Genomic DNA, 17,126 nt, shown 5'->3' with positions numbered 1-17,126 from the left:
CATTCCGCCTGCCTTGGCCTCCCAAAGTGTTGAGAATATAGACATGAGCCACTGCACCCAGTCCATAGGTGTGGTCTTAACGTGCTACAGCCTTGAACTCCTGGGCTCAAGCAATCCTCCTGCCTCAGCCTCCCAAGTAGCTGGGACTACAGGTGTCTACCATAGTGTCTGGCTTGGGTTAGAACTTAAATGTAAAAAAACCCTGTAACTAGTATAAGAAAATATAGGTTAAAAAATAACCTCAAGGTGGAGAGGGCCTTTCTAAATATAAAACCAAAGGAAGAGGCCAGGTGCCATGGCTCATGCCTGTAATCCCAGCACTTTGGGAGCTGAGAAGGGCGGATCACTTGAGGCTAGGAGTTCAAGACCAGCCTGGCCAACATGGTGAAACCCTGTCTCTACTAAAAATACAAAAGAGTGGCCGGGCACGGTGGCTATCGCCTATAATCCCAGCACTTTGGGAGGCTGAGGTGGGTGGATCACGAGGTCAGGAGATCGAGACCATCCTGGCTAACACAGTGAAACCCCATCTGTACTAAAAATACAAAAAAAAAAAAAAAAAAAAAAAAAAAATTAGTTGGGCATGGTGGTGGGCGCCTGTAGTCCCAACTACTCGGGAGGCTGAGGCAGGAGACTGGTGTGAACCTGGGAGGCAGAGCTTGCAGAGATCGGGCCACTGCACTCCAGCCTGAGTGACAGAATGAGATTCCATCTCAAAAAAAAAAAAAAAAAAGTTAGCCGGGCATGGTGGCACACGCCTGTAATTCCAGCTACTCTGGAGGCTGAGGCAGGAGAATCACTTCAACCTGGGAGACAGAGTATGCAATGAGCCAAGACTGCGCCACTGCACTCCAGCCTGGGTGACAGAGCAAGACCCTGTCTCAAAAAAAAAAAAAAAACAAAAAACAAAAAACACACAAACAAACCACACAAAAACAAACCAAAGGAAGAAACTTTAAAGAAAAAGATTAAAAATTTGGTAACTTCTAACTTTTAAAAATGCTTGTACAGTCGTCTCTAAGCATCCATAAAGGATGGGGTCTAGGGCCCCCATCGGATACCAAAATCAGCAATACTCAAGTGCCTTATATAAAATGGTGTAGGTTGGGTGTGGTGGCTCATGCCTCTAATCCCAGCACTTCAGGAGGCCAAGGCAGGAGGATCGCTTGAGCCCAGGAGTTCAAGACCAGGCTGGGTGACACAGTGAGTGAGACTTTCGTCCCTAAAAAAAAAAATTATTGTTTTGTTTTGAGACAGGGTCTTGTTCTGTCACCCAGGATGGAGTGCAGGGCATGATATGGCTCACTGCAGCCTCATTCTCCTGGGCTCAAATGATCCTTCCGAGTAGCTGGGCTTATAGGTATGTACCACCATGCCTGGCTAATTTTTTTGTAGAAATGGGGTCTCACAGGCCAGGTGTGGTGGCTCATACCTGTAATCCCAGCACTTTGGGAGGCTAAGGTGGGTGGATCACTTGAAGTCAGGAGTTTGAGACTAGACTGAACATGGTGAAACCCTGTCTCTACTAAGAATACAAAAATTAAACCTACATGGTGATATGTGCCTGTAATCCCAGCTACTTGGGAGGCTGAGGCAGGAGAATTGCTTGAACCCAGGGGGCAGAGGTTGCAGTGAGCTGAGATCTTGCCATTGGCACTCCAGCCTGGGTGGGGGGAAAAAAAAAAAGAGATGGAGTCTCACCATGTTGCCCAGGCTGGTATTGAACTCCTGGGCTCAAGTGATCCTCCTGCCTTGGCCTCCCAAAGTGCTGGGATTACAAGTGTAAGCCACTGCACCCAGCCAAAAACAATTTTTTAATAAAATGGCACAGTATTGTATGTAACCTATGCACAACCTCCCTTATACTTCAAATCATCTTGAGTACATATAATACCTAATACAATGCGAATGCTATACAATGTAAATAGTCATTCTACTGTATTTTTTAAAATTTACATTTGTTTTTTTTATATATATATTTTTAAATATTCTATCCACAGTTGGCTGAATCCACAGATGCAGAAGCTACGGATATAGAGGGCTGACTGTGTATCAAAAACCAAACCAAACCAAACCAAATAAAAAATTAGCAACATTTAAAAACTAAGTTAATAGGAAATTTGTAACATATATAAAAAAGACAACTATCTTTAATCCTTTAATATATAAAGAGTTCTGGAGAAATATTAAACTACTCATTCTAACTCTGTGAACTTGTCTTGCTCACCCATTTCATTTTTGTTAGAAAAGTCTGGACATGCTCTACAGCCAATCACAGCAAAGAAGAGCCACTGTGTGCGCATGAACAGACAGGAGGGCCATCCTATTGTGAGTGGGGGATCCAGGAGAGCGCAGGTCTGCAGGGCCCAGTGGCCTACCTCAGAGCTGGGGCTTTTCAGCCACAGCAGCTTGGCCAGGTCGTCCCCAGCTGTATTATTGACGGCATGCTCAAACACCTCCACCTTCTGCATCAGAGTCAAGTGGTCATAGTCTGGAGCCATCTGCATCAGGACACAACTGTTCAGTAAGAGAGCAGCCTAAAACATGTAGTTTGAGTCCAGGAAGAAACAAGTCTTGGGGTCCAGGCAGAGCTGAGTTCTAACTTCCCCATCACAGCCAAAGGAGAAGGGAAATAAGAACGTGGCAAAAGGAAAAACGAAGTGACCACTCTAACCTGATGACCACTGGAACCCCAAGGCATAAGGGAAAAACACGAGACCTCACCTCAGTATAGGCCTTCTGTGCAGATGAGAGCACTGGAGGTTTCAAGCAACTGTTCAACAAGCAATTCTCTTTCTTATTACTTACACATCTACTAAACATTATTTCTCCATATGGCCAGTGCTTTGTATACATTAGTAAATACATGGCGCCGAATATTTATCTGTCTAGTCTTCCCTAGGATGATGAAAACAGTTTCTCAGCTTAAGGGTCCTTCAGTTTCTTAGAAGGTTATCTGCTTTAGGACTCACTTTATTAAATCTTCTTCAAAGCTGATTCTCTCAAAGAGATTTTTCAGTGACAGACATACAGAGAGGAATGAGAAGAGCAGCGCTACAGAGATTCCTTGCCATGGAAGGGGTATTGGCTCTCGTGGCCACATCACATACCCGCAACATGATGCGATGCTCGATGTTGAGAAGGATCTTCTTCTTCTCCCTGTAGTCCCGGATGAGGGCGTGCAGTGTGTCACAATGGGGCACCCAGCCAATGAGGCCCGAGTTGGTCGATAAAGGGATGACGGCATATCTCTGGATGCTGGCGCCCACAGAAAAGCAAGGTTAGTGTACTGTAAAGAGAGTATAACCTTGTTCAGCTCAGGACACAGGCAGACTATTTTTTTTTCTTTTTTGAGACAGAGTCTCACTCTGTCACCCAGGCTTGAGTGCAGTGGCGCAATCTTGGCTCACTGCAACCTCCACCTCCTGGGTTCAAGCGATTCTCCTGCCTCAGCCTCCCGAGTAGCTGGGACTACAGGCACATGCCACCATGCCCAGCTAATTATTTTTGGTAGAGACGGGATTTCACCATGTTGGCCAGGATGGTCTCAATCTCTTGACCTCATAATCTGCCTGCCTCGGCCTCCCAAAGTGCCGGGATTGCAGGCATGAGCCACTGCGCCCGGCCCTGACTATTTTTAATGAGCCCCCGCTGCACCAGGCTGGTGTGTGTGTTGAGGGACGCTTTGTGAAGAATAAGGCATCATAGAAAGACAGCGCACTGATGGTGCAGTGAAAGCAACACGGGTCTCCTCAACTTGCCCAACTCATGGCTTTGGGGGAACAATCAAGTGACTAAAGTGCCTCTCAAGTGAATTCTCATGGTCTTAACAGGAAGAGGAGTGCCAGAGTATGGACGATGGGAAAGGTTTGGCTTTCATCCCACAAGGGGTGAGACCCATCCCATCTGCCGACTCTCCAGTCTACCTGCCACAGATTGCTCCCTGCTGGATTCTTTGGAAGTTGTTAAAGGCATTTCCCAATGAGAATACCCTAAAAACTCTGGAATAACTTGGTTATAAATTAAGTTACACAATTTTATAACTTAATTTTTCATTTTTAAAACATTTTTTAAAAATTTACTTTTTGAGACAGGGTCTCGCTCTTACCTAGGCTGGAGCACAGTTGCACCATCACAGCTCACTGTAGCTTTGACCTCCTGGGCTTAAGTGATTCTCCTGCCTCAGAACCCTGAGTAGATGGGACTACACTGTGCCCAGCTAATTTTAATTTTTTTTTTGTAGAGACAGGGATTACAGGTGTGAGTCACTGTGCCCAGCCTATTTTTATTTTTAAATTTTTTGAGAGAAAGGGTCTTGCTCTGCTGCCCAGGCTGGAGTATAGAGGCACAACCTTGGCTCATGACAGTCTTGACCTCCTGGGCTCAGATGATTCTTCTGCCTCCATCTCCCAAGTAACTGGGACAACAGGCATGAGCCACCATGCCCAGCTGATTTTTTTATTTTTTGTAGAGACAGGGTCTTACTTTGTTGTCCAGGATGGTCTTGAACTCCTGGTCTCAAGCAATCCTCCTGCTGTAGTCTTCCAAAGTGTTGGGATTACATGTGAGCCACAATGCCTGGCCACTTAGTTTTTTTTTCTTACTTTAATTAATTTTTGAGATGGAGTTTCACTCTTGTTGCCCAGGCTGGAGTACAATGGTGTGATCTTGGCTCACTGCAACCTCCGCCTCCCGGGTTCAAGCAATTCTCATGCCTCATCCTCCTGAGTAGCTGGGATTACAGGTGGCCGCCACCACGCCCAGCTAATTTTTGTATTTTTAGTAGAGACAGGGTTTCACTATGTTGGCCAGGCTGGTCTCGAACTCCTGACCTCAAGTGATGCACCCGCCTGGGCCTCCCAAAGTGCTGGGATTATAGGCGTGAGCCACCGTGCCTGGTCACCTTTTAATTTTTTTAAATAAATAGTGATGGGGTCTATGTTGCTTAGGCTGGTCTTGAATTCCTGGGCTCAAGTGATCCTCCTACTTCGGAATCACAAAATATTAGGATTATAGGTGTGAGCCACTGTGCCCAGCCTTTTTCTTCTAAAGAGACAGTCTTGCTCTATTATCCAGGCTGGAGTGCAGTGGTGCAATCACAGCTCACTGCAGCCTTGAACTCCTGGGCTCAAGCCACACCCCTGCCTCAACCTCCGGAGTTTCTGGAACTACAGGCATGAATTCAAGTGCCTGGCTCCCTAATTTTAGTTTTTTTGTTAAGGTATAATACATGACTACATGAGACAAATGTAGGAGAAAACTGGAAGACTTCTCAAATTGTTGCCATTTCAGGGTTTCTGAATACCTGAGGTTTTTCCGAAGAGATGTTGGGTCATTGGCCAGAAGGGTGTTAACCAGGCCGAAGAGCTGCATCACACGCTCATCCTGGCGCAGATCTTCATGGCCTTTTAGAAGGAAAACAAACTCATGCCCGTTGCTGCCTGTAAGGAACAGTGGGAGCGGTAAGTGTACATCAGAGGTCCTCAGCTCTTCAGCTAAGAGCACCACTGCATTCAAGAGATCCCACAGACTACATATGCCTTACTTAATCACACGTTCCTCACAAAAACAAACAACAATCCTTAGAATTGATGAAAAGAGTGGCTTTGCCTTTTATGGTTCTCAATGACCAACGTTGTTCAAATTAAAACAAAACCAAACCTGTTTTTGAGGACCAGGAATGGTTAGGCACAGAAATGATCATTCCTGTTTTGTGACCCACTCTGTCCTCCTCTGTTCTGAGAAGCCTGACTCCTACAGGCTGTATCACCGGGGATCCCACTTGGGCATGGCCAATGGTAGAGGGGTACTGGCAAGAGGTCAAAGGATGGGCAGAAGGAGAGGTCAGGATATGTGCCCCCCACCACCAGCCTGGCCCCAGTTCTAGAAGCCGCCACACCACTCTCTCTGGGCCGCAGACTCTGCTAGATGGCCTCTCTAGCACGGTGATGGTTCTTGCTGGGCTCCTTGTTCTTCCAGTTCTGGAGTGTGGGGGTGAGAGCTGAGTAACAATTTCTCACTTGTACTTGTTCATTAGCACTCCTTGTTGATTCTGTTAGCTTTGTTCACACCTCTGGAAACAATTCCTTTCTTAAAACTTTAATTAAACACCCCAAGAACCAGCCTGACCCACATTTTGGTATCAGAAGACAACAGCCCATGCAGAGACAATCACCTGTGGACCATGATTAATTGGTGTTGGTGAATAATCACTGCATTTAAGAAACATTAGCATTATGAAGAGCGAGAGGCGAGGCCGGGTGCGGTGGCTCACACCTGTAATCCTAACACTTTGGGAGGCTGAGCTGGGCAGATCACCTCAGGTCGGGAGTTTGAGACCAGCCTGACCAACGTGGTGAAACCCCATCTCTACTAAAAATATAAAAATTAGCTGAGTATGTGGCGTGCGCCTGTAATCCCAGCTATTAGGGAGGCTGAGGCACGAGAATTGCTTGAACTCAGGAGGTGGAGGTTGCAGTGAGCCGAGAGCATATCACTTCACTCCAGCCTGGGCAACAGAGTGAGTCTCTGTCTTGGGGGAGGAAAAAAGAGTGAGAGGCAGCCGGGCACGGTGGCTCACACCTGTAATCCCAGCACTTTGGGAGGCCGAGGCAGGCGGATCACTTGAGGTCCGGAGTTCAAGACCAGCCTGGCCAACATGGTGAAACCCCAACTCTACTAAAAACACAAAAATTAGCCAGGCGTGGTGGCACATGCCTGTAATCCCAGCTACTCAGGAGGCTGAGGCAGGAGACTCACTTGAACCTGGGAGGTGGAGGTTGCAGTGAGCCAAGATTGCGCCATTGTACTCCAGCCTGGGCAACAAGTGCAAAACTCTGTCTCAAAAACAAACAAACAAACAAACAAACAAACAGCGAGAGGCCTCAAAGTGCCACCACAGCACTCAGGCCTCCCTAAACATCCCCCATAAGTAACACTCTACCCCAAGGGAAATTCCAGAGGCCACTTGCTTAACAAATCTCACTGTGAGAATCCACTTGTTCATTTTACACAATCATTTACCACAGAGGCTATGATGGTAAAAAAAAAAAAAAAAAAATTCAAGAGCCAGAAGCCCCCTTTTCAGAGGAGCTAGCAACTTCCCTGCTTGCACCCAGCTGCCTCCTTCCTGGCCTCATCAGTCCCCAACACCTGCCTTCCACTGTTACTTCTCTGCTTTGTATGCCTTTGTCATTCCCTTTATGTGTGATCATGCTTGACATAAGCCCAACTACATGAATGAACTAAGTCCTGAGGACATAATAAGAAATTTGCTTGTCCTCTATTTTCCTCTCAATGAGCATGGGAAAGATGTAGCTATGATAGGTGAGTAGTGGGAATGGCAAGCAGTAATTTCAGAAGAGGGAAGAGGTCTCAGCCAGGGTAGGAGGGAGAAGCGGGTGACAGAAGTGCACAATGGTCCTTACCCATAAGTGTCAATTTCCGGGGCCTCTGCTTGGATGTGATGACTTGCAAAGACGGTGCTATGGACTGAATGCGAATGATTGGCTGGTTGGGGTCATATGTTCCTGGCACAGCCAATTCAAGGTCCCGGCACATCAGAAGTTTTGGGGAAACATATTGCAGCTCTAAGGATGTGAGCTGTGAATAATTACCAAAGGATTTAGTGTTCTGCCTCCAGGGAGGAATTTAAATGCAATTTAACTATTTTTCAGTGGATTGCTAATAACAATTACTTGTCCCAAAGCAGAAGTAAAACCAGATGCTTTGGAATGAGTGTTAGAACATTCATAGACAGTAAAACAGAGAGGACTATAATGACAGTTAACCCTGCCAGAAGCTCCTACCTGAGGCAGCTGCTTTGAGATTCGTCGGAACACATGATAATAGAGGTCCCAGGCTTGAGTGAGGTCCTTGACATTCCCTGATTTCATGTACTTCCTGCACCACTCTTGGGCCTCCATTAAATCTCGACCATAGGCCTGAGAGAGAAAGCAGGTACATTTTCAAGTGGTTAAAGTCTCAACCAAGCCAGGAGGCAAAATCCCCAGGCTGACTGCAGACATTACTCAGGAGCCCGCTGTGGACTGAAAACACTGGCAGGGGGCTGGAGAAAGCGAGAGCAGAGGTACAGGCCTCCAACCCTGGAGTTCCCAAACCAGCAGCATGGCTTACAGGGAAGGAAGGGTGAGAGGAGAGATGAGATGACCCCTTGAGAAATCTTGGGCTTTTCCAGTTAAAATTCAGGAGGGTCCCTGTAACTAATTTCTGATGTTTTATGCTCTGTGACCTCCATTAGAGCTCGTTTTATTAGTCTGACAAAGGCCTTGGGTCATGTCCTTTCATTTTGTAAAAACTTTTCTCATTTTTTTTTAGTGGCAGAATGTTTCCACAGGGTTATGTCCTTTCGTGTTTTTTACCCCATACCTGATTAAAGGATGTCTCCTTCAGAGTCTGGGGGCCCCGTTCCATCATAGCATGCAAGGGCTCCAGCACCTCAAACATGCCTTTCACGTTCCTCTCCCCAAAGTACAAACGAGATGCCTCTTCCAGGCCTTCGTGCCACATCTCATGCCACAGGATGGCCACTCGGATCAGCTCCTCGCTCACCTGAAGCCAAGAGAAGAAGGAGAGAAGCACCAAGAATCAGCTAACCTCAGAAAGGTCTGTTTTGGAGACACAGGAGGAACTCTTTCTGGCAGTCAAAGGGAGTGCACAGCACCAATATGAGGAAGAAAAACAATCCCACTCGCACCCACCAGCTAGGTGACCAGGGTCTGTGGAACCCCACAGTGGCTCCAACTCACCATCATGGCCTGCTGGACCAGGGTGTTGCTGTGCTCACACATGTTCTTCAGAATCTTGTTGGCTGCGTTGTGCCGGGCTGTCGTGGTAGACTTAGAAGCCACTGTTAGGGGGTAGATGAGGGCCTGAGGGAAAGACAGAAGGAACATCTATAAAGGAATGTGGGTTGGGGGAGAGCTGGTGTGAATTTTAAGGAGAATGACAAAACAAGTGGTGAGTGTGACATTAATATCTGCTTGAGGCTACCAGGAAGGGGCTAACTCAAGTCTTGGAGGGAATATGCTTTCTTTTCAGCAAGGCTCCCGGGCCCTCTGGGACAGCTGGCTGGACAGACCCTCCTGGGCCAGGATGGAACACATGACTCCTAGTTCCTGCGCTTGTGTCTCCAGGGCAGCTTTTGGAAAGGCTGACCACCAAACCAGTGGTTAGAAGAGAAACTGCTCAGGGTCTCCACGTACCTGGGGGTGGTACCGACCAATGTCTGTGAGAAGCTGGTGAATGAGACGTCCCACCAAGGGTCTGGGAGTATCAATTCTTGCAATGAGCTGAGGTATAACCTGGTATTCAAAAAGACACACACACACAGTATGTGGCATATGAGACTTGAAACAACTAGTTATTCTTCTAGGCAAAGATCAATTATTGTCACTTGTTTTGGTTGACACTCTGAAATGGTTCATTCCCTTCCCTTTAGTTTCTAAAAGAAAATAAAGAAAATATGGACCCTTGACCCTGGGACTGAGCCCTACTTCCTTAGCACTGTATGAACACATGCTGCCTTGCAACGCTGAACAGAACACGCTTGTATGAGGAGACACACAGGAGAGAGACTTGGAGCCACCTTCACCTGTAACCGAGTGTCCTCGCCTGTAGCCAGGTATCAATCTGAATGGCTCTGACCCCCTCCAGAAGAGAGAATTGGGGCCACCCTTACCTGTACCCAAGTGTCCTCACCTGTAGCCAGGTATCAATCTGGATGGCTTTCACTCCCTCCACTAAGGCCTCATTGACATCTGGCCAGTGACCATAATCAAACCATAAGGTGAGAACTCTGAAAAAGAAATGAGAAAGTCATAGAAAATTTAGTTTCCCAGTTTTTGCCTGTCTGTTTTTAATCTTTAAGGCTCCCGAGAAGAGATCTGGCAGGGACTCCAACCAGTGACTCTCAAATGTGTTTGCTCTCCCATGGGAGCAGGTGTCTGTGATGGGTGGCAGTGCTCTTGACTGAACACCACAAGAATCACCCTGAGCAAATGAGCATTTCATCCCAGGTCACTGAGGGGTCACCACAGCACGTACACAGACATCAAACAGACGAGCCAGGATGACCTTTAGAGAGCACAAGTCTGCACATATAAGAGTCGCTGAAGGGCAGAGGCAACAGGGACACCTGCCTCTTAGCTGGCTGGAGATCCTCCAATGAAGGACATGGACCTTGTCACCTTTACCCTCTGGACTGACTGATATGGGTCATTTGTTTAGACCTCTCCAAGTTGCTGAGGGATTTTAGAAATACTGTGACTTCAACAGGCAACGGGTGGTCAGAAAAAAAGAAATATTGTGATTAACAAATGGGTGAATAGTCCCTACATAATAAACCACACATGGGGAGTTCTCACTCCACTTCTCCTCCTCACTCTCTGTAGGTTTCACCTACACAGATGGGGCCCAGTCAGCTGTTACTCTTCAAACAGCAGTGCAGAAAAAAGGCACATACACCCAATCTTGGGTGTCCTCATCAGGGTCAGGAAGGGAAAGAGGACTTTTACGTGTGACTTCTATGTCCTGCCATTAACATGGCCTACCAGAGTTGCATCCTCCCCTTCTCTGATACCTGAGTGTATCCTGGAGGTTGTTGCCTCGTGACAACGAGATGGAACGGAAGAAGCCCTGGACGGCAGGCACCGTGTACATCAGGAGGGTTTTGGACAGATCCTGTTGGAACACACACGTGTTAGTGACACTCTTGCCTCAGCTTTCTCATCTGTAAAATGCGCGTAACAGCATACTAATAGTACCTACTTCAAAGGGTGGTTATAACAATTAAATTGGTTAATGCATGAAAAAGCTTTAATCATTACCTGGCACACAGCAAAGACTCAATAAATGGCAACTGTATCATAACTGTTATTATCTGGGGCTGACGGTGGCTTCCTGAACGGGATGGTGGGAGGAGATGGGGCTAAGGCTCTGAACACTCAGATCTCTGGGCCTGCCAGCTGCCCTGGTGCATTATGAACTGACAGTCCAAGGAGAAGGGGAAGAAGTGGAAGTGGAGAGAAAAAGGCAGAGGATGGATCTCCCAAGCCCCATCCTCAGAGTGGACCTGCAGCTGTGTACAGCCACCCACACACAGGTGCAGCACGTAGAGAATGAGCTCATCCACGGGGAAGCTTGACAAGGAGCTTGTTCTTCAGCGTGGAGGCTGCGTCAGCTCCCCAAACACAAATATCCACACAAAGCCCTGTCTCAGGCAGTGCTGGATGGCAGACAGGCAGTATTTTCCAGCTCCACCTGGCACTTCAGATACAGCCTCAGGTTCCTTTTAAGCTTAACAACAGTTCCATTTCTCAGAGAGCCTGGCACGTTGGTTGGTTGGTAATAAGGAAGAAGGGAAGGGTACCTCAGTGACCTTCTTCTGCAGCGGCGATGGGGTGGGGCTGTTCTCGGTGCTCTCGGCCTCGCTCTCACTGTTGCTGCCCTCGGTGCTGGCGGTGGTGGTGGCAGTAGCGGCCGTGGTGGCGGCAGTGGTGGTGTTGGTGATATTAGCCCCGCTGGCATGACGCAGTTTCTTCTTCTCGTCACGGGCTTGGTTCTGATGTTTGTAGTGTAGCACAGCTTCGAAGTTCATCACTGCCCACGCGTGCCAGGCCTGGTTGGGGAGAAAGGCAAGGACAGACACCGGAGCTGTGACCAACAGCAGGGCTCAGAGGAGTGCAAGGTAAATGCTGAGGAACAGCTGCTCCTGCCTCTTCTTTGTGTCCATAAAGCAAACACTTCAAGGAGACACTCAGAAATGGCTGTTTTACTAAATTCAACATGATCCACTGACTTTGTGGAGCACTAACCATATAACGTACTGCTGTGACTGCACTGCGAGAAGGGCACAGCAAGAGGAGCAGGAGACAGCTCTTGCCTCAAGGGATCTCCTGGCCTTCTAGGGGAGCTCACGTACAAACCTGAAGACCTAGGTACTCTGCAAGGCGCAACGGGAGTAGCAAGGACAGGGATTTGGAAAGCTTTGTCAAGAAGAGGGATTTGGGGTAGGTCTGGAAGAGAGCTGCAGAAGGGCAAGGAGGGAAACAAGAGAGCAGCGGTGGGGACTACTTGGCAAGGGGGAAGATAAGGCCAGAGATGCACAGATTGGTTCACGGGAAATAAGCCCATGGATGTGACTGCGCAGGAGATACACGCAGGCGAGGAGTGAGAGCGAGGCCAGTAAAGCATGCCTGGAGCAGGCACGGGGCTGGCACTTTCACCCAGAAAGCAGAGCTGCATTGGATATAAAGTGTACATTTAGGGGAGAGCAGAAGCGGCAAGCAGAAGTGGGGGCAAGCAGCAGTCATCACAATATTTCAGGGGAGCAAAGTCTTGACAGGTCACCAGATAGTGGACAAAGGAAGACATGAAGAGCATAGGAGCATGATGGAGAAAGAATCTCACCCATCTACCTGGTCTCCACACCTAGCCCATGGCCTGACAGAGAACCAGAGCTCAATGCTTGATGGACGAACCCTTGGTGCTTATTCGGATAAAGGAATACTACTGTCTCTCTGGGGTTCTGAGCGGCAATGACTCTATAGCGTACACTGCTTGGTTTAGCAAGTGTGAGGCAGAGTTTGCTTCCAGGCACGGTAACTCTGCAGTGACAGTAGGACACTACGTGACCCATTAATAGCTGAACTTTCTGAATAATCAGGAAATTCATTTGTATGCCTTGCCAAAAACCTTGAACACAGGTGTATCCGTTTTCTCATCTAAGCAGAATAGACTGATCACAATTAACCTTTACTTGGTGAGTAAGAATTCTACAATGACCCAGGTTTCAGTTTTTCCATACCTTCATTTATTCCCCGAACATCTCTTGTATATCTGCTATGTGCCTAGCAATGATCTGGGGTCAAGGTGAACCAGACAAGCAGTCCTGGCATGCACACAGGGCCATGACGTTGACGGTAGAAGACATTATAAAACTAAAGGGACCCACATTAGGAAATGCTTTTAAAAACTAAAACTAAAGTTCCTGAAACCAGCTTTTTTCTTGTGATTTGCTTACTTCCTAAAAGCTAAATGAAGAAAAGTAACTCTGGTTAGAATGCAATTCTGATTAATAAGCGTCCAGCTAATAGTGTTTACTGGATGTATTTTCCAGCTTTGGACATGCAGCTTTGGACATACAGCTTTGGACATTCATGCAAACCAGAATGAAGCATGTCTAAACAAAGGTAAGATCTGTATTATAAGTGCTTCTGCAGTCCTCAGATGCAAGTTTAGATTTCAGAGGGATTAATTCACAAAGTATTGGCAAACCAAGGAGATACTGGAAAGACATCAATGACATCTGCCACACCTACTTACCAGGAAGCCTCTCAAAAAGAAATGAGAATGTGTGTTCTCACTAAAGATATATACTTGCAAAAATCACCCCTCCATCAATCACATCTTTTAAAAATTTTCTAATTCTGTTTATCTCTTTCAAAAGTTTCCTGTAACATAACAGGATGTTACTTGGATCTTTCCAATAAAAATAAAGAAAGTTAAGTTCTTAGCTGAGGAGCAGGCAAGGATGGAAATCAGAAAAATGCTGAGCAGGAACAGATGACCCAAGGGAAGATGACGCTCCAGAGATTAACCATGTGTCCAGATGCTCCCAGGAAAACAAGCAGCTCAGAATCTATAAGACAGCAGCAATCCCCAGCACCCCACACACCTAATAATGGTGTAACAAGTATTTCTCACAATAATCTTTCTGTATTAATTAAACTTGTAGGGGGAAACGCAGGCTCCCTGGGCCTGTGACTGACAGACTCCAGGGACTCAAGAAGCAAATTAACAGCATCAGCCTAGCTCCACAGAAGCTCAGCTGTAACCACGAGCACACAAGAGGACATGAGCAAGCCAGCCAGGGTGCTGGGTCTCGCAGGCGGCCCTGCTTCTGATCACCTTGTACCAGCTGCGGTCGTGCTCGGTGGCAGCGCTGTAGTACTGCAGCACTTTGGGGATTGTGCTCTCGTTGATGCCCTGTAGATTCAGCTGCCACTCTCCAAGTTTCAGGAAGCATCTGGAAGCAGAGAAACAAGCCCCCATGATGCTCCCTCCTCAAAACAGCCCTCGTAAGAGGGCCACGAATTGTTAGGGGGACACTGAAGCCCTTCTAGTATTTCCTCTTGTTCTCAGGAGGCAATGTGAAGGAGCCAGCAAAATTTTCAGCCATATGGAAGAAAGGAGATGGGCTTTTGGAATACATTTTTTTTTTTTTGAGACGGAGTCTCGCTTTGTTGCCCAGGCTGGAGTGCAGTGGCACGATCTTGGCTCACTGTAAGCTCCACCTCCCGGGCTCACGCCATTCTCCTGCCTCAGCCTCCCGAGTAGCTGGGACTACAGGTGCCCGCCACCACACCGGCTTAATTTTTTGTATTTTTAGTAGAGATGGCGTTTCACCGTGTTAGCCAGGATGGTCTTGATCTCCTGACCTCGTGATCCGCCCGCCTCGGCCTCCCAAAGTGCTGGGATTACAGGCGTGAGCCACCGAACCCGGCCTGGAATACAATTTTAAGATACCATCTTTCCATCTTGACCTTTGTCTCTCAATGACAGCATAAACCAGGTACCTGGTACAGATAGGTCTATATGGACCTATCTACCCCAAATCCAATTTTTGTGGGTGACAGTTGTTGAGAGTTACTTCTCTTATTGCTATATGGCTTCTCCCTTACTTTTCCCTTCCCCTCCATTCATTGAAATGAGATTAGCCCACATTTATTAACTGCTACTATATTCCAAGTACTGCTTGAAATGCTTGACATTGTACTCTTTGCATTAATCCTCACACTACTTTACACCACCCTAGGAAATAGAAACTGTTATTGTCCCTTTTATATTGATAACTGAGGCACAGAGAGGTTAAGTCACTTCTCTGAAGTCAAATATCAAATCTGCAGCATAGGGTGGCACAGTGGCTCACACCTATAATCCCAGCACTCTGGGAGGCCATGGAGGGAGGCTGGCTGGAGTCCAGGAGTTTGAGGCCAGCCTGGGCAACATTACACTTGTAGGGGGAAACGCAGGCCTGTTGTTTGCAGAGACCTCATTTCTACAAAAAACTAGCCAGTGTGGCGGCACGTGCCTGTAGCTACTTGGGAAATTGATGTAGGAGGATTGCTTAAGGCCATACTCTAGCCTGTGTGACAGAGCAAGACCATCTCAAAAAAGAAAGGCACCATATCTGACATTTGAAAACAAGGACTCTAACTCTAAAGTCAGATGCCAAGAGAACAGCACATGGGTGTTCTTGGGCTGCTGAACCTAGGAAAGCAAGTGGCAGAGACTTTGGAGCAGCATGATTTGGTGGTTGCCTGGGATCCCTACTGGAAAAGGAAAGAGATGTCAGCAATCAGCCACCCAAGAAGCCTTGAACTCCTCCTTGCTGCAGAAGCTGCTGGGATGACAGGGCTGGAATATGACTTGCCCCAGGTCAGTAGGGACCTCACCGGGCCATGAGCTTGTGCAGTTCCTGCTTATGCTGCTGGTCCTCAGTAGCGATGGCATGCTGGGCCTGTTGCTGCATGGTCTGGACAAAATGCTGCATGTGCTGGAAGGCATCGATCTGTAACAGGACAAAGGCACAGAGAGCCACTTGGTATGTGGCCCAACTTCAGAGGAAGGGAGCTACCGTTCATCTGATAGGCACATGAGTCAACCCCTCTCCAAAGAGAATACCCTAAAGCACAGGATGACGACCCCATAGGACAGAGGACCAGGGCGTGATGCTGGGAGAGGCTGGGCTTTTCAAAAATATTCATGACTTATTCAACTCAAGTCTTGGCTCTCCTCTGCCAACTATAATTACCAGTTTTATAAGCCTTGGCAGTTTCATGCCTGGCTACCCCAAATAAAAATTCCTATGAAGTAATTTGAAACAACTGCTTACTTCACTATCAATATGTTACCCTGGGGGATATTAGGCTTTTGGGAATTGTTTCAAGCTAATAAAACTTTGGTATTTGTTTACAACACCAGGGTACCTTGGACAGTCCAGCAGAGCAAAAACTATAGATTTAAAAATCATATAGCACCCAAATAAGAACACAGATTTGGGGTGAAGACCCTCATGCATTCACATGGAACAGGGAGAAGATATCAGCTCAGCAGACATCTGGTTCAACAGGGTGACTTAGGGGCAAAATCTCCAGAGCACCCTAAAGCAGATATATCTATTTACACTACGGGCTTGTATACAACGTGAGCAGAGGACATGTGAGTCAGGAACAGACAGCTGAACTGAGGAAGAGCAGAGACAGAATCACAGATCTGGGACTACTGTACAAGCCCGCCACATCCAGTCGAACCAGCATCTTGATAAGTGGGGTCCATATCACTTTTAAAGGGAAAAACAAATCTTTTGTTTTTTCTAGAGGGGGAAAAAAACCCACAAATAGAAACAAAAATAATAATAAAGGGCTTCAAGGATGGAGATAGAATGTACAAACATCAAAAGCTCAAATGGAAAAACGGCAAAATCTAAATGTGTTAACACAGGGAAAGGAAACATTATATGAGAGAATGTGAAAAAGAGACAATGTGTTCTGTGCTGCAGAAGAAAGAAAAAATCAAGACTTCAGATAAATAATAGTTATCCTTATGGTAAATCAAATAAGAGGTACTTTTGTTTGTTTTAAATAAAAACATGTTAGCCAGGTGCAGTGGCTCAGCACTTTGGGAGGCTGAGGCCAGCGGATCACCTGAGGTCAGGAGTTCCAGACCAGCCTGGCCAACATGTCAAAACCTGTTTCTACTAAAAATACAAAAATTAGCCAGGTGTGGTGGGGTACACCTGTAATCCCAGCTATTTGGGAGGCTGAGGCAGGAGAACTACTTGAACCCGGGAGGCAGAGGTTGCAGTGAGTCAAGATCGTGCCACTGCATTCCAACCTGGGCAACAGAGTGAGACTGTCTCAAAAAAAAAAAAAAAAAAAAAAAAAAAAAGGGCTGGCGTGGTGGCTCACGCCTGTTATCTCAGCACTTTGGGAGGCCAAAGTGGGTGGATCACCTGAGGTCAGGAGTTCGAGACCAGCCTGGCCAATATGGTGAAACCCCGTCTCTACTAAAAATACAAAAATTAGCTGGGTGTGGTTGTGGCT

The 17,126-nt window shown here is 47.0% G+C and overlaps 1 protein-coding gene across 4 annotated transcripts in view; it reads right to left on the bottom strand.

Annotated features, from left to right (window-relative positions):
* MTOR (mechanistic target of rapamycin kinase) overlaps window positions 1-17,126 on the bottom strand; it is a 150,421-nt gene that overhangs the window by 13,714 nt on the left and 119,581 nt on the right. For all 4 annotated transcript variants that reach the window (XR_012426139.1, XM_045380920.2, XM_015442686.3 and 1 more), the window contains 13 exons: window positions 15,477-15,592; window positions 13,930-14,047; window positions 11,390-11,638; window positions 10,601-10,701; window positions 9,721-9,817; window positions 9,225-9,323; window positions 8,769-8,891; window positions 8,389-8,571; window positions 7,809-7,943; window positions 7,428-7,602; window positions 5,306-5,441; window positions 3,111-3,258; window positions 2,379-2,501 (listed from right to left, as the gene is read on the bottom strand). Coding sequence is in view for 3 of the 4 variants with exons in the window: in XM_045380920.2 (XP_045236855.2) it covers window positions 2,379-2,501; window positions 3,111-3,258; window positions 5,306-5,441; window positions 7,428-7,602; window positions 7,809-7,943; window positions 8,389-8,571; window positions 8,769-8,891; window positions 9,225-9,323; window positions 9,721-9,817; window positions 10,601-10,701; window positions 11,390-11,638; window positions 13,930-14,047; window positions 15,477-15,592 (1,803 nt within the window). In the remaining variant the exon portion in view is untranslated. The remainder of the gene's footprint in view (window positions 1-2,378; window positions 2,502-3,110; window positions 3,259-5,305; window positions 5,442-7,427; window positions 7,603-7,808; window positions 7,944-8,388; window positions 8,572-8,768; window positions 8,892-9,224; window positions 9,324-9,720; window positions 9,818-10,600; window positions 10,702-11,389; window positions 11,639-13,929; window positions 14,048-15,476; window positions 15,593-17,126) is intronic.

Source organism: Macaca fascicularis, chromosome 1 (genome assembly GCF_037993035.2).
Source record: "Macaca fascicularis isolate 582-1 chromosome 1, T2T-MFA8v1.1".
In the NCBI taxonomy this organism is placed as follows: Eukaryota; Metazoa; Chordata; class Mammalia; order Primates; family Cercopithecidae; genus Macaca; species Macaca fascicularis.
This window is presented reverse-complemented; position numbering and strand designations above follow the sequence as displayed.